General features: G+C 41.4%; 2 protein-coding genes across 2 annotated transcripts in view; both read left to right on the top strand.

Moving 5' to 3' along the window:
- Window positions 1-26,233, top strand: part of tmem126a (transmembrane protein 126A) — a 274,616-nt gene that overhangs the window by 52,988 nt on the left and 195,395 nt on the right.
- Window positions 20,116-26,233, top strand: part of LOC311033951 (uncharacterized protein) — a gene marked incomplete at its 5' end in the record, with an annotated part of 10,359 nt that continues 4,241 nt past the window's right edge. Inside the window, 2 exons of the mRNA XM_084041686.1 lie at window positions 20,116-20,124; window positions 21,102-21,170. Coding sequence (XP_083897812.1) covers window positions 20,116-20,124; window positions 21,102-21,170 — 78 coding nt within the window. The remainder of the gene's footprint in view (window positions 20,125-21,101; window positions 21,171-26,233) is intronic.

The following is a 26,233-nucleotide window of genomic DNA, read 5'->3' as shown; positions in this document are numbered from 1 at the left end:
TGGGAGCGGATGGTGGGTGTGGTGCTCCACCTCAGGAATCCATCGCCCTGGTCTAGCGCCTTGTATAACACATAAGCCCTATTTTACACTAAAGCTATTTGAATACAGCCAATCTACAGCATGGTTTGCATAATTTGTCAAGTGCGAATAGCATACAGGCACCTGGCACTGAGCAGCCAGTAGGTACCCAGCCTTCAGCATTCACAGTGAAATGACTCAATATAGCATCAAAATTAATAAATAGCAGATCTACAAGCTTGTGCGCTTGTACATGTAGATCTGCTGTTTTCCAAATATGTGAAGAAATTGGAATTTGTCTTTTATGGGGGTCCCTGACACAAACTATTTTCAGATGGGGGTCCGCAGACAATTACAAATTAATTTGGGGGTCCTTGACATGAAAATGTTTGAGAACCCCTGGTTTAAACAACACTAGACAGCAAGACTAAATAAGCAACATCACTTTAGAAACAACCCCCCCCCCCCAAAAAAAAAAAACACACACACAACAACAACAACAACCCTGCAACCGGCAACCATACCAAAAACAAGCCCAAAGTTGCTTATAATAAGTGGACATGGCAACACTGGCAAACATTCACAGTGGGGATGATGAACCCAGCCCTGAGCAGCCACAGTGGGGTTGATGTATACTGCTGCACACATACTGGTTATCGACTGGAGAAAGCTCACTGGGAACCCTGCTCTACTGCATGTGCGTGTGCACACAGAGCGTGTGTGTGTGTGTGTGTGTGTGTGTGTGTGTGTGTGTGTGTGTGTGTGTGTGTGTGTGTGTGTGTGTTTAGGAGGGAGAAGGGGAGATTTATGATCTGTGTTTTAGGCTGATTGTGGTCCTGTGTGAATCATTGCACAAGCTGCTGTTCAAGGCCCTCTCTATCAGGGGGAGAGAGAGAGAAACCACCACTTCGATGGGGGTAGGAATTCCCCTCACACAGGATTACAGGATTGCAGACTACTTGGGTTGGTGCAGAGGTTCATTTATGGTATACTGGTTAACCAATTAAGCCCAAAGGACCCAATTTTACTCAACCTCAAAATATTAGATAGATATTAGATCAATCAATCATCTTAAGCCTTTGTGCAACACCTCATCCTGTCTTCCTGGGAATTCTTGCAGATTCCCTGTGGCAAATGCTACCATACCTACCTAATTCAGTCCCTACCCGCTCAAACCGCCGGATGTCAATCAATTGTCCATTTAAATTAGGCCATTTGGAACACAATCATCTTAAATAATAAGCAATATTATTTTGGTAATATTCCATACAAAAAACTAAACAAAACAAAACATTTTGCTAATTTTAACAATTAAAATGCTGGCATTTTATTTCTGGGGGAACAATATCTTAGTTAAGTGATATATTTTATTTAGTAGACCTGGTATTTGCGTGTGCGTGCATGCGTGTTTGTGTGCGTCATTGAGGCATGCCTTGTTAAAGGCATTGTAGGGAGTTCAGACATAATCAAAGAAAAAAACTGTTGTCAAACACCGCCCCTCCAGCAGTTCTTTTCCCCGACCACCAGGGGGTGACGCAGGGGGGACTTTTTAAATGAGTCATGCCCAAAATAGGTTGCCTTATGCGGATACAATTCGCGGAAATGCCCGACCCTACGGTTCTCTGAATTTATATTTTTAAATAGGCTCTTTCATGATAAATTGACCACATATATGAAGCTAAACAACTAAATTCTATCCAAACGATTTTTTAAAAGTAAATTATGTGCCTCAAAAAAGAAGTTTGAGAGCGTTTTAAAACCGAAAGTAAAAAGTTGATACGGGCACGGACGCGCACGGACACGCACATGCGTGCGTTAATTTACGACCCGGACATAAACAACATGAACATAAACAGAAGGGAAAATACGGATTTCAGACAGAGGACTGTGTTTCAATGAAGGAAAACACCCCAGCATCATTATATAGTGGCTGATAGAGGGGAGAAAATGCAAAAAATATATATATACATATTTTTTAAATTTAGGCTTAATGTTCCCTACAATGCCTTTAACCCTCCAATTTTCCCCTTACCTGCACCCGCCTCAAAATATGACATCACCCATAATGCATCAATAATCTCATTTTGCAGTGTCTCTGGCCTCCTACATATACGTCAGCATCACATTGTCTGGTTTATTAGGACATTACCGGTGTGCAGCTCTTGCACACACACACACACACACACACACACACACACACACACACACACACACACACACACACACACACACACACACACACACACACACACACACACACACACACACACACACACACACACACACACACACACACATCCCTCAAAGTGTTCGTTGAACTACTCAACAGACCACCCTTAGTCAATTAGACTCCATCCGCCTACAGGAGTCCAGCGATGTCTTTGGATTTCACATAAACGTGAATGGTGTTTTACCTATTTGTGACCATGGGAACGCACCATTATGTCCCTGTACTACTGTACTGTCTGATGTGACATTACTGTTGGCATGATTGAACCAGCCAAAATAAAACGGCAATCCAATCTGAATCCATAATATTAGCATTATAATGGCTAGCTGCAGGGGCCCCAGTCCTTAGAAGTATCTGTGTGATGGCTGATGAATTAGCCTGCATGTTGAAGCTGGTGTGTGTGTGTGTGTGTGTGTGTGTGTGTGTGTGTGTGTGTGTGTGTGTGTGTGTGTGTGTGTGTGTGTGTGTGTGTGTGTGTGTGTGTGTGTGTGTGTGTGTGTGCGTGCGCGTGCGCGTGTGTGGTTGCGTACGTGCGTGTGTGTGTAAATAGCCCAGAGGCCATTCCACAAACTGACTCAAAGCTTATTAGATTTCTGCCTCCGAAACAATCAGCTGCAGCAGGCTGTGGAAGACACATCACAGTGCAGAGTAGAGACTGGTTAACTGTTAGGAACGTTAAACAGAGAGAGAGAGAGAGAAAGAAAGAAAGAAAGAAAGAGAGAGTAGTAGAATGAGATGGAGGAGAAGCAAGTAAATATTGAGTGTATGTGTAAGTTTTTAATTCTTATTAATTTAGAGGATCCAATAATCCCCCCCCTTTTCTCCCAATGTAGCCCATATATGTGTTACTATAGTCACTTTCAGACATGCACTGTATTATGTAAGTTTTCCAGACTTTAAACGGAGGGGCTGTATGTATGAACGCAATATTCCTTGCATGCAACAGACTTTATTCTGGCAGGACCCTTGAGTTAAGTCTGGGATGCGGTGATTGTCAGGTGAATTTACATTCAGCGAGTGGACGTGTTGATGATGCCTCTATATTGTCAACGAGTGAAGCCTCCCCCCACCTCCCAGGGTGTTTGGAGAGCGAGATACAGTAGTTAACTGAAATCCAGTTTAATTCTGCTTTTTATTAGCGTTGGAAATAAAACGTCTCTTTAGTAATTGTAGGCAACGAGCTACACATGCTCTTGTCTGTACATAGAGTAACCAATGTTATTTCTCCAGCTCGGAGGACAGCTCGTTTTGATGAAAAGTAGGTTGTAGCTCATTGTCTACATTAGACTTATACTATGGTAGGAATGATGTTTCAATGGGAGACCGCATGTCAAGCAAATGATTGCATTTGATCTCCCTCAGGCTGTTTTTTATATATATATATATAAAATTGTGACCGAAATAAACAAACTAACTAACTAACTTATATGATTTAAGTGGGAGTAGCTATGTGTGCGTCTACTACCCAGACACCACCCTTCACCTTATCAAACAGGCTATTTACCGCATCTGACTGAAACAGACATTCTCCTGTTGCATGCTTAGTGTGAAAGGCCAACACAGAACAATGTCCCGACCTGATTCCCCCGGACATTTTCCAGTGTTCAAATGAGAAAGCAGCTTATTACTGCTGTTGATCCCTATTCCCTACTGTCTCACCAGGACCGGCAGGATGGCAGCCCGCAATTAGTCCCCTCCACCCCACGGAGACCGACAACCGTGTTCGAATGGACAATCGGCTAAACTGTAGGCACCGTGGAGGATTCAGATTCCTAGACTCTGCGGAGGTGGACAGGAACTATGTATGATAACACTATAATGAGAGAAGTAATGCAGTGCAATCAATACACAGCAGCAATGACAACATACAGTACACTACTGACTACAGAGTACTGACATAGTAGGTTCTCACTGGTCACGATAGGAGTTCTACAGTACAATGACAGAACATCTCTGCTGAACTCTGGTGAAGTTACACATCCAGCTCTCTTCAAAAGCACAAGTCTTTAGTCTTATCTGTACAGCTGCATCATTGAATACATGTATGAGTTTTGGTACTTGTGCTAAAACTCTTGAGACAAGAACTAGACCGATATATCGGTTTGGCCAATATATCGGTCACTATTTGACTTTTTTTATGACATTGTATCTGCAACCTGATTTGGGCATGTTGTTATACAGTAGGCATCCATGCTCAAGATGTCTAATAGGGATCAAGTAGTTAAATAAAATAGTTTTTGTATCTATGAAAAAGTGATTTGCGGTCATTTCTTTATTTTCTTATAAGTTTCTTATAAACACTGAATCAAATGTACGTTTTTTTTTTTCTTCAATTGGTTCAAAATGTTTTTAACAAAATATCGGTCAAAATATCACTAATCTGTCTAGGATTCTCCAAAATCGGGATCGGCATTGAACCCAAAAGTTTGGAATCAGTCGGGCTCTACTTGTCGCCAAAAAAGCACAGCATGGACTGTACTTTCTGAGGCATCTCAGGAGGTTTGGTATGAGTATTAAAAGCTCTTGTGTAGTCTTTTGTTGCTGTGCCATTGAGAGTGTTCTGACCCGACTGCTCAGGACTGCAGACTGTTGCAAACTAAGGACAGCAGCAAAAATCATTGGCACAGAACTACTATACAACAACTTTATAACATTTACACCACTCATATACCACCGGCCAAAACGTTCAACTCGGCATCCCTCGTTTAGGTGTGTCATTCTAGGCTTTGTTTTCACACATTTTCAAAACACATTTACAAGCTCCCAACGCATTGTTTGTAGATTGTCTATGTTTGCTATTCGTTGTAAAACTTATAGGACCTAAGTGGTTAATAAGGACACTCACCACTAGCCACCCCCCTCATGTTCTCTTGACACTCCTTCCATCTAAAAAAGCTCCCATTGCTATTGTATATACGTATATAATGTTATCCTCTACTCAATAATGTTAACAGATAACAGATAAGTGCACTGTGTACAGAGTCTATGTATAGCAGGTCTGTATTGTGTGTGATAGTGTATCTTTTGTGTTAAGGCAGAGAGAGCCAGAGCACGAGTATTTCATTGTATTATAATATACACATGACAATGAAGTTGTTACTTGAACTTGCACTTATGATGGACTCTGTATATAAGCTGCACCTACAACCAACTCCTCCTGGGATATATCTCTATTTTTGTCTAAAGTCATATATTTATAATATAAAAAACACACACAAACACTGCATGTACTGTATCTCCCTGAAACAAAGTTATTCAGGTACTTGAACTATAGTCTCTGGGCCCTGATCCAAGGCCACACAATGCAATCATATACTCTGTACAGCTGAAAACCTTCCGCTCACCCTGAACCAGCATCTGGGTAGAAGTAACCAGCATGAATTGATGAGTGGGAAGCTTGGAGGTCAGTGGCCTGTATTGTAGATCAGCGCTCATTAGGAAAGATTGCTGTAACAACGTAGATGGTGGGGAAATGGAGAGAGGGGGATGAAGGAGAGGAGGAGGAGGCTCCAGAGATAAAAACACTGGGAGTGTGAGGAAGGACGGAGGGAGAGGAAGATGGATATGAAAGAGAGGAGGAGGAGGGAGAACTGGGACTGGTGGAGCTTCCATTTCCACTAAATCCCAAGGGATCCTGTTATGGAGCGGGCCAATTTCGGCGCGCGCACACACACACACACACACACACACACACACACACACACACACACACACACACACACACACACACACACACACACACACACACACACACACACACACACACACACACACACACACACACACACACACACACACACACACACACACACACACACACACGGGTGATGATAATAACAGAGGCAGATGATTTCATCCTTTTCTTATTAGAACAACATACCTCCTCTGTGGCTGGCTGCATTGTCTGTCTGCATTGTCAATTGATTTGTAAAGCCCACCTGTGTGTTTTTACATCCCAGCTTTACTTTTGTCAGAGACAAACCAAAAGTGTGGTGAAAATAGGCAATCCTTGTGTGGCGAAAATAGCTGATTTACAAGCTCACAACGCTTCAATGTAATGTGTTGTGAGCTTGTAGATCTGCTCATTGTCTGTCCGCATTATCCGTCTGCATTGTCTTTTTTACATCACAGCTGTGCTTTAGTCAGAGACAAACCGTAAGCATGAGAAAAAACAACATCTCTACAAAATTCACTTCACAACATCGTGCACTTTAGGTTCGGGTTCATCTGCGTCTGGGGCACGTCAGCAGCTGACCGTATAGTGCGTCGACTACATTAGTTAGTTGTGCAACATCCCCAGTTAGACTGATTGTTTTCCCTCTACACCAAATCTCTTTGGCGAAAACAGCTGAATGTTCGCCCCCAGAATAGGGACCCAGGGGTTATTAAAGTGCTTAATAAAAATATGTAAAAAAAACTACCTTAGATAGATCATGTAAAAATAAAGAGTCGGCATTGAGTCTCCTAGTTACAGAGAGTTCTTTTATGAAAGAATGCCCTCATTTCAACAGGTCCTCAACTACGCAAATATATCATCGTCATGGCAACCCTGCCTGCCTCCTGGAGAAAAGGGCAGAGGTCCATTGTTTGTGTTGATGTACCTTGCGGTTACTTGTTAGACATTCATGTATGCATGCCCGCTGCTTAAACACTGGAAGCGTCATTGCGATTTACAATTATAATTTTGGCATTTAGTAGATTCTTATCCAGAGCGACCTACAGTGCAATGTCAATGGAAAACAAACATTTAGCCTTTCTACTTCATGGAGCCTCTACAGTCAGTGATGTATGCCGTCAATCAATTTGCAAAGTTTGGTCAACTAGGGCTGTGGGTTGTGAATCCACTTGACCTTAAGGAAATTATTCAGGTCACTGAGGGAGAAACCGATAAAATGAGGTCTGATGCCTTTAGACGTCCATTACCTCAGTCTGGGCAGGGAGCGGTGCTTGAAAGCACTGGAGGCCAGAAAGACAGACAGACAGACAGATAGACAGACCGACAGAGTCTGGGGTTTGGACACTGATATGCATCAATAATATCCAGGACAGAGATGCTGTCTGGGTCTGGCTGCCCACTTCCAAAACAACCACATGCATCAGCCTGTGGTCAGACAGCCTGACAGACATATGTGATTATGTGACAGGAAGTGTTATATTGATAGATGCTGGGGTAAAGAAATGCACAACGCAAACGTCCCAGCCTTGATCTCCTTATATAGAATATCTTTGCCTTCATGCTTGCATGTGTGAGTGAGTGAGTGAGTGATTCTTGAGCGAGCGTGTGTGTGCGTGCGTGTGTACTTTCCAAAAGACGGTATTAGATATTAGATGGAGCTCCATGGCTGTCTCCCAGGGGTGACGATGGTTTGAGCTGCTGAGATTGGAGTGCTATGCAGTGGTGTGGTGTACACACAGCCCAGTTTCTGATGCGTGACTGATCTATAAATTCACTCGGGCTACGGGCAGAGAGGAATCTATGCTGTATTTACGCTGCCCTCTGACTAGTGACTAAAGTAAAGCATCACCTCAACATTTCAGGTTGAATCATTTGTTCAGTATTACTGAGGAAACCATCAGTCATTGTTCCTCCATCGGTGTCCCTATTCTGGGCAAGACATTTTAAACAATTTTAACTCTCTCCTTAGTCTCCTCCCTAAATAGCAGATTTACAAGTTCAAAACAACGCGTTTCAATGTGACACGTTGTGCGCTTGTAGATCGGCTACTTTTGCCACGTGACACTGTTGTAAGACGTAGTAAAATGTCATAAACCAGGTTTATGTGAACCCCTTTTGCAACACAAGAATACAGATATCTGGTTCACAACACAACAATTCTATAAGCTCTTATCCAGAGCGCCAAAGCTTATATCTTGCTCAAGAGCACATGGCTGCTGCTGCAGCAGGAACAACAAAGGTGGATGGCTGGTCACTATCTAACCACTAGTTGAACACGGGCTAGCGTACATGAACGCAATCCTCATGCAGATGTCAGTTGGAGCCTACTACCTTAAGTCCAAGTCATGTGGACACCCAGTGGTGTAAAGTAACTAGGTACATTTACTCAAGTACTGTACTTAAGTACAATTTTGAGGCATTTTTACTGGAGTATTTCCATTTTTCAATACTTTTACTTCTACTCCACTACATCTCAGAGGCAAATATTGTACTTTTAGTTACTAGTTACTTTGCAGATATAAATTATTATATTATAAAACATAAATTAACCATTTTAGCCCCGCATTGTGAGCTTGTAGATCTGCTATTTTCAAAATGTTATTAATTTCACTTTTGGTACTTTAACTATATTTTGATGCCAATACTTTTGTACTTTTTACTCAAGCAGCATTTTGAACACAGGCCTTTTCTTTCTTCATACAAGAGTGAATAAGAGACTGAACTCGGAGTTAATGAGTGACCGGCGCAGAGGAAACAGTCAAGGAGAATATAGCAGCTGATGTAGGAAAAGCAGGTCACGGTAGCTTTGCTACGTTTCATTTCACCCGACTGGATTCTAGATCCATCCACCCACCTCCTCATCTTGACGTTATCTAAGAGCTTTTTTCCACCAGCCCCCATCTCTCTCCATAGGGCCCTTTCTTCCGGAGCCCACTCAGTGCTACATACCCAACTCACTCTCTCTCCGTCTCTCAGAGCAAATCCCTTTAACAGAGCAAGAACCCTTTCCTCTCCTCCTCCAGGCAACTATTTGGTCCAGCTAATGGATAGATGAGAAATGACTCAGGGCAGAGAGAGGAGGAGGAAGGTGGAGGAAGGAGGGAGGGCTCTTTGTCTGTAAAAGGGTATAGGAATGAGATCGAGGAAATCAAATCAGGGCCTTTTAGAAAAGCTCTAGCCACATTTTCATACTCTACATGCCAGCATGCGCTCTATTGAATGAGTTTCCTGGATAGAAAAGCTATGAATCTTGTTTTGGGAAGCCAAACCACCGGACCTGATAGCTCACTTTAATGAGGTTTACGTCTTCCTAATGTGACAGGAACCATTGAGAGAGACCTACCCGTCTCCCTCTCTTTCCTTCTCTGCGAGCCAGTCTTCCCTCCGCCTATCTCTTCCCAACCCACTCTTGGTCGTCCAGACCAATATACCTTCCTCCGTCTCTCCCTAATCTCTGTTCTATCTGCCCTGTTTACCCTCTCTCTCCATCTATGCGCTGATGGCGCTGGGTTGCTACCCCCCCCCCCCCCCCCCCCCCGCCTGTCTGTCTGTCTAGATGTGGATCTAATGGTTAAATAATGACTACACAGCTCCTCTTTAGCTGCTGGGAGATCAGACGTAGTCGGCTCTAATCTCTCCCTGGGTCCTAATTGATTTCCTGGAATGCGTGGCTCTAATACGATCTGGGGGAATAGTCATTATAAGAGCGCTTGACTGGGTGTTGCTTCTCCTATAATAATAAGGCCTCTTACGAGAGACAAAGCGATTAGACATACAAAAGGTGAGAACATGCTTCTCTGACAACCAGATGAAGAGTGGAGACTGGTTATTATTGTGAGAGCTGAGCAGGGATGCCCTGCCGGGTGGAGCCAATGAGGTTTGGCAGCAAAATAAATGGCCTCAGCTCAACTGCAGTAAGTATATTCTTAAGCACAGCTAATTATTAGCAAGGATTTCCCCCCGAAGGCATGAAGCCTTCCTCATCTGGATTCTTGGTTTTGCTAATCCAGATATCTCCGCTGTCTAACATTTCCCTTCATCCACCATTTATCTACATACCCTAATCATGATGACTAAAGTGATTTTGATTGTGGTGAATTAATCATTACTACAGCTTTTGCCAATGGCAGTCTTGTTTCTATGAAGGCATTGAGTTAACCAGCAAAGGGTTCTTGTTAGGGGTCAGTCAGTGGAGTTAGGGTACCAAGCATGAAGACCAAGACAGAACATCAATTACGCTATGAATGATGCCCAAACATGCCTGCACCACCTCAGGCAGTTGAGGAAATGTACAGAAGGTCCTAAATTCCTCCAAATCCTGACAGGAGCCATCACTGTATGGTATGGGAATAGTTGCTCCCAAGATCTGCAAGTTCTATGGAAGGTGCGGCTGCACGCACCAGGATCTAGCTCCCGTCGGTGCAGCATGCGTACGACGGCAGGTGTTTGAGTAGGGCAAAAAGGATTATGAAGGACAAACACCCTCGACAAGCGTCTGAGAGTTCTCAAAGCACAAGGCCCCCAATGAGTTGTTTTCCCTGTGCTGTCAGAGCCCTGAACAAGGACAAGCACAAAAAACTAAAGATCAAACAAGCTGCATTCATCTGTAAATAACAATGTTAAGCTCATACTGTTACTTGCACTAATGTACAGAACGATTACTTGCACATTCTATATATCTGATACTAAATTACCCCCCCCCCCCCATTCTGAGCATTCCTCATTGCTGCTAAGAGTTTTTTGTAAAGGTTTCTGTGTGTTACCTGTCATTTGTAACCTTTAATGTTTTTGGGGTATTTTTGTATTTATTATTTTGGCTTACATTAATTGTGTACAGTGGAAATGGACAGGAACATGGAGATAGAGATGGGGAGAGACATGCAGCAAAGATTGTCAGGAACGGGACTCGAACCCGCGATGCACTGTCAGGCTACATTAGAGCCTAAGTGCCCGGACTACTAGGCCAGCGGTCTGGGCCTTAATCTTATTATATATAAGATATCTTTCTTATTATTCTCAATTTCTTTCGTTGCAATCCAGTATGATCTCTATTATTGTCTTGTTGTATATTGTATTGCTGTTGTTAGCAGTCTTGCGGAACATGGTGCCACACCAACATTCCGCTGCTTGTACAACTAAACCCCTGTTTATTATCTCGATTCTTGACGATTATTCACTATGACCTTCAAATGCAATTCTTGAACTGGGATTATTTCATAGGAGCTATTTAGGACTTTCAAATTTGTTTCATGGAGACGGTAATCTCCCTAATTAAGTAATCAATTAATAAACATGACTCTGCTAATATTCTATTGAATAACAAATCTCATTACACTGACTACAAGCCAAGTCCACAATCCAAACTGTAGCCATTCAACACAGAAGAATAATGGTCAGCATAGCAATGGTCAAAAATAAAAATAAATGTGGGCATTTCTTTGTCCTCTTAAAGAACAAGATTTCTGCACAAAAAAAGGGGGCCTGAAAATAGATTAAAAGATGTCTAGCTTTATTTTTAATTTTCCCTCATTCGGTTCCTCCGAGGCTGAATGGGTTCACACACCCAAGATATTGTAAAATATTATCCTCCTTCATGGGCTGGTACAGATTCATCTCCTCCTATTCCTCTGAGGCAAATAGAAAAGGATATTACTTTGTATTTCAGTTGTTTCAGACAGATTTACAAATGTAAATTATCCCTCCATCTCTATGAAGCTGTCTCCTAAAGAAGAATGAAGGGAGAGAAGCAGGGCGAGGAAGCAAAGAGAAAGAGTGAGACGGACAGATAGAGCAAAAGACGATACAAGAAACATTCAATCATTTGATTTTAGAAGGACACACTGGTTTGAATGGGCTCATTCCGTCATTGTGGCAGATAATTGAAAGGCTGTCACCTGATTGTCAGCCAGCACTGAATCCAGGCAGCTACATTAAGATAACACAAACCATCTCCCTCCTCACTTGTAACTGCATAACAGAATGGATGAAATCTACTTATGCCTGAAGGGACTGGTAATAATGGCTTCAGGAATTTACAGTAAATGTAACAGCAGGGACAGATTTGTCTGGTTAAAGTGAGCTATACAGTTCCCCTATTCCCAGAATGTTCAGAATCGGAAGCCTGGAATTGCTCTGTGGGTATCATTATCATCACTTGTAGCACAAGTGACCGCGTTTGTGTTGTGCTGCATGGATCTTCCCTTCAGCCTACAGTATACTGTGTGGTCCTGGGATGGCTGGATGTGAGACAGACAGCAGATTTTTTTTAAAGGTGGTGCCATGGTTTTGCACTCATGTGTCTATGAGGTTGATAGAACTTCATTAAGCCCCCTGGTGGTGTTTTTATGGTGTTTTATGTCTTCTCTGATTTTGAGTTTCTACCTGGAGGCTGAAACCTTGAGGGTCAAACGTGGCAATAGAGAAACAGCGCTTTAGTGACATAGTAAAAACATAGCCTCCCCCTCATTATCATAACACAACAGGTGTGGGCATGAGGAGGAGGAGGGACTAGGACAGGTGGGTGGTGCTAAGGTGGTGGAGGAGGTGCTAAGGTGAGAACCAGGTATACTTAATGAACTGGAGGCGTGTCCACATAAAAATATAATTTTAACAATTTCTGTACACTTTTTTGAAAAAAATCTTCCTCCTAGTATAACCATAATACCTGATGATTATGTTTTAGGGGGGGGGGTCACTGAAAATCAAGGCACCCCGTCTTTAAATTCTGGTATACAGTACATCAAATGGTAAAATGTAACAGTGTACAAGGTCCCTGAGACCCTCGAATGTTTGTTGACCGGACAAATATTTATCCATCTCAGCGTCCCAGCAAAAAGCATTACATTTAAATTCGGAGCAACAAGCATGGAATTTGTATTCACTTCCTCCATGTCTCCCTGTCGACTGTTTGTCTGTAAAAGCAGAGTTGTTAATATTCAGCTCAGGCTCTTGAAATGACCGAAATGGAGAACTATTAACCCTACAGTCACTAACTGCCCATTGTAGACAAAGAGGGTGTGGGCAGAGCTTCCAGTGATGTGGTTTCCGGGTGTCAAAGACAGACAGACAGACAGAGAGAGAGAAAGAGAGAAACAGAGAGCTGAAGAAAGCTGCATATCGTATCATTGTGCTAATCTTCCTCCAGGCTGTAGTGTATAATGTAAAACTGTTCACATCTCTGTGACATCACACAGATCTGTGTCCTTGTATCTTATCATGTAGTATTGTTCCTATTGTTTCCTTTTCTCCTTGTACTTTTAGTGTGTAGTTATGTTCCTAGTGTTTCATGTCTGACCTAGTTGTTGCTACCCGTCTTGTCTCACCAGAATTGCAATTGTAGTTCACCTGTGTCCTGTTCAGCCTCAGCCAATCATGTGTTGATTGTAATTATGTTTCACCTGTGTCTATTTAAACCTCCCTGTGTTCTTTGTATCTTTGTCAGATGATAGTTGCTGTCATGGTGTGTCCTGCCTTGCATGTTATGGGGCCTATTTCACGAAAGCAGAATTAAATAAGCCTGGATTTAAGCCAAATCTAGGTTTGACAAAGTCTGCTCCTTACAGCCTGGTTTATTCCGTTCCATGAACGCCAAGCCAGGCTGAAAAGGAGCGACTTTGTCGAGCTAGACTTTGTCAAACCAGACTGTGTCGAGCCAGGATGGTAAAGCCAGGCTGACTACGTTCACGTATTCCTATAAAAGACCATGAAAGTTGATAGCAGAATCCTTGAACTTAACCAATCATGGAGCCCAAAACCAGAGCGGCGTTCTTCTCTGTGGCTGAATAGCAGCACTGCAGCAGCTCATGGAATCATACCAAAACTTTCCTTGAATCATAAGAGGAATTAAAATGTATAATAAGCCAGAAAGGAAACACGGACGCAATAAATAGATCCAGGGAGAAAGCGTGGCAAAGTATTGCCGACAAATGAAATGCACAAATCGTCCCAAAAAAATATACAATGTATATACAAGTCCATAAATATATAATTAATTTAGGCTTAAACATAAAGGCCAAACATAATTGGCCTTTGCCTAGGGCCCACTCTGACATTAACGCGGCCCTGTATACACCCAGTGTAAGTTTAATTGGAGGATGGAAATTAGTTATTGCAATTATTAGATAACAGGAACATGTTTATGGTTTATTTCAGTCGTTATGACATTTTGTTAGGTACTGTATTATGTGTACCAACTGCTACACTGGATTACATTATCTTGTGTGCCAAGAGCTGTATTGTGGCATGGCTTGAAATACACTTTGTCACATCTCTCTCTCCGTTTACAAACTCCATGGCCTCATGATGCCTCCTCCCCTCTCGTGACATCAATCTCTTGCACCAATACTGTACCTCACTGATATTCACACCTTCTCCTTTGTGAGAAGATTGTTTTGATTACTTCTATGTCTGGCGGTTACGCTAGTAGTACCTTCCTGCGTCTGTAGCAACAGTAAGAGATAGACCCAGGTGTTGTGTGTTTACAGTGCACACAACACACGGTCTTCACCACTGTGTTTATAGATGATGCCCACAGAATTATAATCATGCACATGAACATACACCCTGCTTTGAAATATAAAATCAACACAGCTAAAGTCATAAATAATCCCTTTGTGTTGACACAATGTGGAAAAATGTATTGGCCATAAAACACTGCACTCCCTCACTCCAAAAATAAAACAATGCTCACATCCCTGTTTATGAAAGAAATATGAATTGTGGCATTCTCCCAAAAAATATAATGGAAGCTTTGTTGAAGCCAATGTTTACCATCTACAGTAGGCCTACATAGTCTCACAACCACACACACACACACACACACACACACACACACACACACACACACACAATATTGCCATTACATTCCTCTGTATTGAAGAAGCGATATTTGCTGTGTGTGATAACTCAAGGTAGACTCAAGGAAGGTAAATTAAGGAAAGGACACCAACAGCATCCAGCAATTCCAGCCGGCAGATTTGTCGCACTGGGTGGCAAACAGCAGCTGAAACTTTGCTGAAATACATTCGAGTCAATGAGAGCCAGGTGGACCAGCAACAAAATACTCGGTCCAGGAGATTTAAAGAAGACATATCACACATTGATTTCTGCTGTGTTTCTTTTCGGTGTGTACAATGTCTAATTTTATAGAGGTATCTAAAGTATGTTTCTCAACGTGCCAAAGTATCTCGAGAATGTCCATCATTGCCAGTCTGCCAACCAAATCTTGCGATACTATCGAACCAGAAACTAAACCTGCCGCTGTTTAGAGGCCTCAATAAAATTACATAGTGTGCACATTCATCTGCACATAAAAAAAAAAAAACATCAAAAATCATGTGACTACAAAAAATCTGTGTTTTGTGTTGTTGAAACTTTTAAAGTCTATTCTCGGAGGTGGGAAGCCTCAGCACCCCACCTTCTCTGTAAAATACACTTTTTGGCCAGAAAAGAAAATATTTCACCGGGAGGAAAAAAATGTTTTTGGTTGCTCCACTCTGCGCCCTCTACAGATCTTTCCTTCAGGTGAAATATTTTCTTTTCTGGCCAAAAAGTGTATTTTACAGAGAAGGTGGGGTGCTGAGAGGCTTCCCACCTCCGAGAACAGACTTTCAACAACACAAAACAGCCTTTGTTTCGGTGAGTAGCGAAGTGGTTTTGTTTATTTTTACTACAGTTTGGAGCCCTCGCAGGGCAGTGGAATTCCTTGTCTATGAGCAGAGCCGAGCGCCTGGCAGAGCGTTAGAGAGAACTCACTAACGCTCTGGACCAGGGCTAAAGCTGGTCCAGCTGGCTCTCATTCACTGCAATGTTTTTCATCGAACTTCTAGCCCCAGTTTGCCACCCATGGGTGTCGTGGCGCATGTATGGCGTCCAGATCATCCCTTCCTTCTTATTTAAGTTCCTTGGGTAGACTGAGGAAGATGACTCCTCTTCTGTGCGAGCGATACAGCTGAACTATCACCCTCATGTTGACCAATCCCATCGTCGTATTGTTTGCACTCCCAGACCCTATCAGCGATCCTAGATCCATCTCCCACGGCAACCACCCAGCTGACCAATGAGCTGAGCTCTTGCGTTGCTCTGTGCAAACTGGACATGTTCCAAATGTGTGCTGAGAGCCTGGGATCTGACACTGTGTGTCCACAGCCTGTGTTTGCCAATTAAATTAGCAACTAGCTACAAGGCTCCGCTGACCTCAGAGACAGTTGCCTGTTTCTGCACTGAAACAAGTTTCAGTTATGTCCATTGTTATAAACTATGTATATATATTTTTTAATATATAATGGAAATGAGCTGCACCCCCCCCCCAACCAACAACAGTGGCATCTTGAGACAGGATACACATTATTTTGGCCAGAACAGATTTTGGCCAACTTATCATTATGTAATGTAGGCCATGGGTTCCCAAACTCGCGACCCCACCTAAACCTGGAGGTCATTTATGCACAAAAACTTGCACGTTAGGTGCGCATTTGTAATGTATTAAAATGTACCATTTTTTTTTTTTTTTTTTTTATCCCACAATTTTGTAACCCTATTTTATACACCCAGTGCCAATTGTCTATGTAATCCTGTGCACTACCTTCATGCAAACTCCACACAGACAGGCCCTTTCGCCAACCCCACCTAGGGTATGGGCACTGATGATGCGGAGGAGAGAACACGCCCCCAGCGCCCACAGCGTCCCCTGCGGGAATCGAACCCAGGACCTTCTAGCTGTGAGGCGACAGCACTACCGACTGCGCCACCGTGCCCCACAAAATGTACTATTTGTAATAATTTTTAGATGATTACAAAATGTACTATTTGTAATCATTTTTAGATTGCATTTCATCCATTCTGTTGAATTCAAAATTGAACTTTGGGAACCCTGATGTAGGCGGTGTATACCTTAAAGCTGGATGAACCTGTGTCTAACTAAATTACGACGTGTGGATTTGAAAATCATTCAGTGTTGTCACATTTCACACCACACCAGTCTTTATACTGGATTGTCCCCTGTGAGGCTGTGATGTACCAGAGGCCTCATTTCTGGGGGGAAACAAACAACAAAACAGAGTGGAGAAAAGAAAGTGACTTTCGCTAATGAATTTAAGGTTGCAGACAGTGTTTAAACGGATATTTTCAAATTCAGCCTTTGTATTGAATTAGAGTAGGGCAGTTTGGCAAGAGAGATATAAATGAGAGAAATTGTGGATGGCATAGAAAGGATTCTTTCTACCAATCCAATCACTGCAAAATGAAAATGTATGCCCTATACAGGGGGAAAATTCATGATGTTCACCTGTATAGGAATGGGTAATGTATGGGAAATCTGTATGAGAAAAAGGTAGTGCACACACATCCGTTAGGTCCAGGTGCTTAGACAAACAAAGTATAATGAAAAAGAATAAAGTCTGCACACTGGTGGTTGCAAAAAGCTCCAGAATGTATTGCTCGTCAACGTTTCGGCCTATTCAGGCCTTCATCAGGACATATATAGTGGAAAAGGGCATACACAGAGGTTTATATAGGTACTACTATGCAATGATAGGCTCACCCCAATAGGACAAGTGAGGTCACATGCAGCCAACTCAATCAGGAGGTTGGCTAATGCATAAAGTCAAGAATATCTGGAGATTTAAACAGTGTGTACCCATCCCAAGATCCAAGAATAGCAATAAAAATACATTTAAAGTTTCCCCAGATTGATACATTTAGTTATAAATATATAGAATAGGTACTCAAAAAACAAAGGGGGGACACAGTGACATGCTGCAGCATAGGACATGAGATGATAATTGTTTAAACAGGGTCTAAATAATAGGGGGGATTGCCACTAAATCCCTCAACATAAGTATCATAATAATCTCAGGGAGATAAACAAAACAACGTCAGCTCTAAGAGCGTACTCTATTACAGGTGTTCTGAAGGTGTGTGAAAACACTAATAGACAGAAGACAAGTAAAAGGCTAAACGATTGTATAACGGAACAAGAACTACTAATGCAGGCCAAGGCTCAAGATAAGCCTGAAGGGTCCCTGTAATTATCCATAAAACACATGTCCTATACTGCACCAGGAGGAAGGAAATCCTGTCACCAGCTCCCTATGGAAGATCACAAAAAGAGAAAGGAGAAAGTAAGTCACTGCACCACATACACATACAAATATTATAAAGGCCTATTAGGCAATGGCAAAGAATTCAACATTAAGAATATTAAAAAGTAATAAGGGGTAAAAACCCAAGTGTAATCAGAAGAGGGGAACCTAAAATATATAAATAGCCCCAATATAAGCAAGCCCACACACACATTTGATCATGTAGATGATATTGGGTGTGGTGCAACTGATGACGCCTCTGATCTTAAAACATTTACCTGTAAAAACAGGGTGATTAAAAGTGTGACATAAGTAAAACTGCATTGAGCCTGAGCGCATCTGCCGCAATTGTAATTGCCATCTGGAATGTTACTAAGAAAATGTGTGGGAGTTGCCTGACGTACTGTAAGTGTGACCTAAACAGTAGGTTCCTCAAATTTGGTGGTCTTTTATACACAATACGGGGAGGGACTGCAAAAGACTTGCGAAGAATTGGGTCAGAGTAAACATTCCAGTTGAGTACAGCTGTTGAATTGATCTGCAGCAGGTTGAATCCATTGTACTGGATAGCCACGCTGTTTGAAACGACACTCTAGGTCTTTAGAATGTACCTGGAAAGAGTCATCTTGACTACAAATCCTGCGGATTCTTTTGAATTGGCCCATGGGGATACCTTTTTTTAGGGGTGTGGGGTGATAACTGTCACCATGTAGTAGGGCATTATGATCATTGGGCTTTCTGTACAAATTCATATTTAAAGTATTGTTTTCTTTGATGACCAGGATGTCAAGGAAATTCATACTGTTCTGATCAGAGGCTATGGTCAATTTTAAAAAACTGACTACCGGTACTGTGATTAAGGAAAACATGAAAAGCTGTCAACTCAGTAGGGGACCCAGTCCAAATCAGAAAAACATCATCAATGTAGCGCTTCCATAATTGTATGTGTGACAGGAACGGATTGCAATTCGGATTCAAGATGAGATTGGCTTCAAGTAGCCCAACATAGAGGTTGGCATAATTTGGGGCCATTTTACTTCCCATGGCTGTGCCACATTTTTGTAAATAAAACTCATTCTCAAACAAGAAAAAGTCCTTTGCAAGTACTACTTCAGTGAGCTCCTTGATACATGTAGTGCTCGGTATGCACTCTATCCTCTGGTTAAGAAAAAAAATCAATAGCCTCTAAGCCACCTTGATGAGGAATGTTTGTATATAGACTCTCTACATTGAGTGTAACTAATAGTGAGTCGTTTTCTACAGTTTCTAGTTTGTAGAGCCTGAATGAAATCACTCGAGTCTCTCACATAAGAGGGAAGTGAGAGAACATGTGGCTTTAAAAAATAGTCTACAAAAGATGATATATTTTCTGTGAGAGAGCCAATTCCCGAAACAATGGGTCTACCAGGAGGAACAGTAGTGATTTTTTTGTGAATTTTGGGCAAAGTATAAATGACAGGTGTAACTGGACAATCAACTCTCATATATTCATATTCACTCTTGCCGATATCCCCTGTATCAAAAAACTGTTTGAGAGTGCCATGAATGTGGTTTTTAAACCCTGGAGTTGGATTGACACTCAGTTTCTTATAAAAAACCTCATTGGTAAGTTGAGCGTGTATTTCACCAACATAAGCGTCCCTGTCTAAAAGTACAATAGCGCCCCCTTTGTCTGCAGATTGTACCACAATAGATGAATCATCTTTAAGTTCCAGTAGTGCTTCACGCTGTTGTTGAGAACACATGGCAGATGACATAACTCCTAAAGTACTTTTATCTACTTTATCTGCTCCACGTGTTCACATGTATGAGGATGTACACATATGTACATATCCATCTCACCAGATGAGCCCAATGCCCTGAGTGATCTCACTTCTTGTCTTAATGACATCCTTTTTTGGATGTGTATTAACTTTTTAAAACTTAATGAGGGAAAAACTGAGATTCTCCTCACTGGCCCCAAATCTGAGAGAAACAAATTACAGTCAATGCTTGGATCTCTGGCTAGACCGGTCAAAACAGAGGTCACAGACCTGGGTGTGATCTTAAACCTAAATTTGAATTCCCATTTTAACAAGGTCACAATAACAGCCTTTCTTCACCTAAGAAACATGGCTAAAGTAAGACCTTTTTTTAAATCAGAGAGATGCAGAAGTACTTATTCACGCTTTTATCACAAGCCGGTTAGACTATTGCCGCCGGTTACCCTTTTTATAGGACTACCAAAAAAAATCCATAAGAAAAGTATAGGTAATCCATAATGCGGCATCTAGAAATTTAACAAATACCAGAAGAAGAGATCACACTAGTCCAGTCCTGTCAACACTACGCTGGCTACCTGTATCTTTTAGAATTGATTTTAAAGCACTTTTATTTATTTACAAAGCACTTAATAACTTGGCACCTTTATATATCAAGGATTCTATAGAGTTTTATGTTCCAACGTAGCCCTAGTAAATGCCAATTAGAGATGTTAATGATTAATCAATTAATTGCTGTTAAGCTCTCTATAGGCTCTTGTATTGTGTTGTTTCTCTAGCTGACATGCGGTATAACTTTCATACCACAAGAGGGAGTACTTTACCCTTGCCACTGATTTAACACTGTCTGCAACTATATACATTGCATTTAGACTGGATATTTCATTAGACAGTGGTGGAAATATATGTACTCACATTTTTAACTTAAGTAAAAGTATCAAGTAAAAGTCCGGAATTCAAAATTGACTTCAGTAATAGTACAAAAGTATTGGTATCAAAGTGTAGGCCTACTTAAGTACCAAAAGTAGAAAGTACTCATCATGCAGAATGTCCCGTTTCACAAGTTATCATAATGTCTAAAATGTATCCACAAGTTTCCTAGGGCATTGTGGGCATCACTTTCTGTCAATTTGATCCCTGATTCCTGATCAAATCGACAGGAAGTGATGCCCACAACGCCCTTGGAAACTTTGTGGATAAAAATCTCCAGGCTAAATCCGTATTATAATTCTATGGCTAAACCCCTCACGTTGTTTTGGTGTGCCCGTGTGGGAGAAGTATTACGGTAATTGCGTTCTATGCCATGATTAGATATACTTGTGTATCCCACCCTTCAGCTGGTACACCTCCTTACACACATCCTGAAGACAAAGGCAGGTTATCTACTCAACCAGCAGCTTTCACAGGTAAGTAGGCCTAAACCTGGTTCACTATTTTATTTTCAACCATTTAAGCGCCATTTCATAATTCATTGTACGATGGTGGTGGTGAATGGCAAAAATAGGCAATCTACAAGCTCACAATGTGACACACTGTGAGCTTGTAGATATGTAGATATTTTTTTAAAGATAACATTTCCGGCTTTTATGCCTTTATTGACAGGACAGTAGGCCTGAGAGAGAGATGGGGAGTGACATGCTGCAAAGGCCGTCGGGACTCGAACCTGCGACACGCTGTCAGGCTACACTGAGCCTAGGTGCCTGGACCGCTACGCTACGCCTATGGTCCAGTCCAATATGTAGATATTTTTGAACTTTTCATCTATGACATGCCCCCAATAGGCACTCCATGTAAAAGTGGTTAAAATCAAGTTAGGCTGACAATCTGGTCATTTGGAACTGAACTAGTAGCGAATGTAAACCCAATGTGAAAGGGAGACAGGTAAACTCACTTTGGAGCGGAGGTAAGCTGAGGCACACTCACAGCGGATTCCCCCAGTGCAGTACATAAGAACCTTCCTGTCTTTGAACAGCTCGAGATTCTGGTCCACATAGTCTGGAAAGTAGCTGAACTTGTTGGGGGCCAGACAATGACTTTATTGTCCCTGGGGGGAAATAAAAATGACATTTCAAATGAGTAATTCACCAGTCAGGTTTATTAATCTGAGCTCATAATCACAATTTAATGAGTTTGAATCTGGCTTAAGAAGCGTGCCACACATCACAACCCTTTCTACCCTCTCCCTGTCTATCGCCCTTCAGTCCTATCCAAAGAAAGCAGAAATGCCATACAAATTATCTTAGCAGGAAAAGCCATCACAGCACCTAAGCGAAAGGTTTGAGATAAACACCTTTCCCTTCACAATACTAACATGCAATGTCAGTCAACACTTTGCTACATTTATCAAGAATCAAGAATCTTGATTCTTGACAATTTTACTCTCGTAAAAGTTTCTGCAGTCCAATAGGATGGTATTGTTACACAAATCCCCATTAGATAAAAGGGTCTCCACTTCTTTGTGAAATTTTTCAGGTTGCAAGTGAATTCCTAAAATAAACAAAATTGGAATGTGTAATTTGTCTTCTATTCAGTCACCAGTGTGTATTAATGCATTTTGACTACGTACAGAAAAGGAATATAGAAATAGTTGTATCTGCTACAAAAGTTATTATTGAGTAGTCAGTACCTGCCAACTTATAGGTATGTACGTACAGTATATATTTACTCATTCACACACACACACACACACACACACACACACACACACACACACACACACACACACACACACACACACACACACACACACACACACACACACACACACACACACACACACACACACACACACACACACACACACACACACATTCATGTATACAAACATATGCATACTTACATGTATGCATGTGCATTCTTCTATAAATTCAATCCTGACTGATCCTGGAAATGGAAAACAGAAATAGATTTCCATATGAGCTCATAAAACAGGTTTGACGAGGGCAATAGTTTGAGAAATGCGGGAGGAAAAGAAATAGAGAAACAGGGAGAGGCAGAATGAAGGAAGAGGAAGACACATGAGATGTGAGCCAAAACATTAACACATGAACCATAGCGTCCCAGTTCTGGGCATGTCATTATAGGTGAACATTCAACAAAAACAAATACAAGCTGACAAAACATTGCATGCGACTCGTTGTGAGCTTGTAGATCTGCTGTGTTTGGCAAAGACATTTGGTGGAGAGGGAAACAAGGAGGGGGCCAAGTAAGTATAGACCCTGAGGGTCACCGGTCAACAAAGGTTTTAGGCCGGGTTTAAGGGGTTAAGACCACTTGTCTTACTGACACCTCAGTCCTTCCTGCAGGGAGACAGCAAACAGGTTTGAGTCAATCCTAGACTATCACTAGGAGGTGCTATTCCATATTACTTATGTGGTCCTAATGTTTCTTCATGCAGTGTGTAGAACCAAGACTTAAAAAGAATGAGCGCCTTGTTTTTCAAAGTGTTAAATTCAAACAAACTGCTCTGTTTCTACATACGTACTATTTGAGCTGTTACCCAAATATTAAGCTGTGAGTCAGTCTTGTGTATCCTGTTGGGTTTAGTAGTCTGTAGGCTGTGTCCTGTTGTGACTCCTCCTGAATGGAGTGTACTTTGTTGGAGGCCCTGCACGAAGTACCACCCATTGTGGGTTGTGACCGTCCCATGTGACAAGTGTTTAGTACATATGGCAATAAAAGTTCAGATTTGGGTTCTCATATCTACAGTATATAAAGAGCCTACACATTATGAAGGAATGTGTACCGTAACTGTCATTTTATCTGAACAAGTAAGAGCTCTAAATGATTGTAAACGTTTTAGGCCATGATCCAGATATCTCTCTATTCTTAGCAGACGGGTAAGAAAAGAGGTAATAATAAAGATAAAGACTTAAAATATAATGTATGCGATCATCAGTGAATACAAATGTGTGCAGATACAGTATACTGTATACAGGTAGCACATCTATGTCAATGGATATATGAATGTATATATGTACAGGCCATCAACAGTGAATATGAATATAATGAGTAGGTACCTCTTTTCACAGAGAAGGATGAAGTCTTGTTACAGTCTGTAACTTACAGGGTAAAAGACAGCGGTCCCAAGAGTTCAATCAACATCAACAACAATCATCCTCAAAACAGATGCTTGGTCAAGTGTTATAAATACCTTAGTTACTGTAAATGGCACTCAAAGGAAGGCTACTGTATGCATAACAGGAACCACTGAAGCCCCCTAGCTGTGTGAACAAGACCAATTATATATAAAGGAACAATTGCCGCAATATCTTCACCCTAGTTTGGACAAATAATGGTCCCGTTCACACAGGCATGCACGGCGACTCGGCGAGGGTTATGCCTTATACCTTAACCAAGGGCTCTCAGGCAAAAGGTAACTTGTGAGTTTGTCACAACAGGTCAGAAAAAGAGATATATAAGAGAGTGAGATGCATCTCGTTCTAAAAGCACTATTCAATATTTGCAATATTCAGTGGTGGAAGAAGAACTCATATCTTTTAGCAATAGTGCATGTAAAAACTTGTATTCAATACAAAAGTATTGGCATAAAAAATATAGCATACCTAAAGTATCAAAAGTATAAAAGTACTCGATTTCAAAATGTGTCCACATTTTTCAAAAATAGCCATGTAAAAGCTCACAAGCTGTTGCGATGAAACACCTTCTAAGCTAGTGTGTCTCAAAGAATATGATGACCATGTATGAAATGTAACTAAATTAAGCATGTGTCAAAGAAAACAATGAAAGAAATCAGCCATACCTACAACTTCCTGCATATAGTTCAACAATTCGGAAAACGATTTGTTTTTGTAGAATCCCCAAGTTAAGACACTCTTGCACCTGTCTGTCCCTTTGGTCTTTACTTGTCTCACAGTAGAGACACTTTGGTGGTGTGCAGTACTGCACCTGCTGCACCTGCCGGGGTCTAAATTGGGGTGGTTCAGTGGTAGCAGCTTGATTTTTCTGTAGGTATCTTATTGATTATCATCAGTGATGGAAGAAGTGCTCACATTTTTTGAGTGGCGCCAACCACTCCAAGAACTGTCCAAGTGTGTTTGTTTGGATGTCCGTATATATGAGTATGGCAACAACTGCTGCAGCTGATTGCAATACAAAGATGCAACCAGTTACACTAATTAAACACAAACAGGAGTGCAACGTGCGCCACTTAAAGACATGCACACACGCACACACGCACACACACACACACACACACACACACACACACACACACACACACACACACACACACACACACACACACACACACAGATCTATAATTTGAGTAATAGTACTTAAAAGATGTTAAAATTAGTACAATTACGTAAAAGTCAGTAAAAACATTTTGAAGTACTTAAAATGAGTAAAAATGAAATCAAAGTCTGTGAAAAGTAACTAATTTAAGTAAAACCACTGATGTTTCTGCCAAAATGAAGTTCTTTTAAAGCAGTCTTAGGCTAATAATAGCTTAATGAAATGAACTCATCAAAGGCACCACTCACTTCACACTGGGTGCGATTTTCACTTGATATAAAATTGGTATAAAATCCTTTGAAAATAGCAGATCTACAAGCTCACAACACGTCGCTTAGCGACGCATTGTGAGCTTGTAGATCTGCTATTTTCAAAGTATATAGGGCGGAAGTGGTTAATGTATGTTTTGTAATAATAATCTAAATCTTCAAAGTAACTAGTCATTAACATTTTCACATAATTGTAGTGGAGTAAAAGTTCAATATTTGCCCCTGAGATGTAGTACTTAAGTACAGTATTTGAGTAAATGTACTTAGTTACTTACTAATTATCATCATCACCATTTTGCGTTTTGTTTAGTTTTTTTAATGGTCAATTGTTTAGTTGGGTATTTTGGCCATTGTGCAGCGAGCAGCTACAGCCCTGTCATGCTGATTCGTTTGATGGGCTATTAATAATGTTGAAATAAACTTTTATAATGACAACAAAAAACACTGGTAAAATCCACAATAACTTGTATTTAGTCATTTTAATTAATTGTATTTCATTAGTCTAATATGAATTATTAATTCATTGAATACACAGGACCACAATGGAAACCAGCTCTGCCATAGCGTCAGAAGGAGAACTCCTTCTAACGCTCCTTCTAACACTATATGGACCAGAGCTAAATGGAAACAAGCCCCGCCCCCTAGGGCTTTTTGTGTAAATCGTACCTCTGTACTTAATTGCAAACAGTTAATAAAGTAATCAATCAATACAAATTTAAAGTTTAATAAAAATAAAACAAAGGCTGAAATCAGAGCTGGGCTGGCCAATCTCAGGGGGTGGCAAGTGTATGTGTGTGTGTGTGTGTGTGTGTGTGTGTGTGTGTGTGTGTGTGTGTGTGTGTGTGTGTGTGTGTGTGTGCGTGCGTGCGTGCGTGCGTGCGTGCGTGCGTGCGTGCGTGCGCGTGCGTGCGTGCGTGTTTCACACTGCATGCCCTGGCCTGAGT

This window comes from Gymnoscopelus microlampas (assembly GCF_963454915.1).
Source record: "Gymnoscopelus microlampas genome assembly, chromosome: 18".
In the NCBI taxonomy this organism is placed as follows: domain Eukaryota; kingdom Metazoa; phylum Chordata; class Actinopteri; order Myctophiformes; family Myctophidae; genus Gymnoscopelus; species Gymnoscopelus microlampas.
This window is presented reverse-complemented; position numbering and strand designations above follow the sequence as displayed.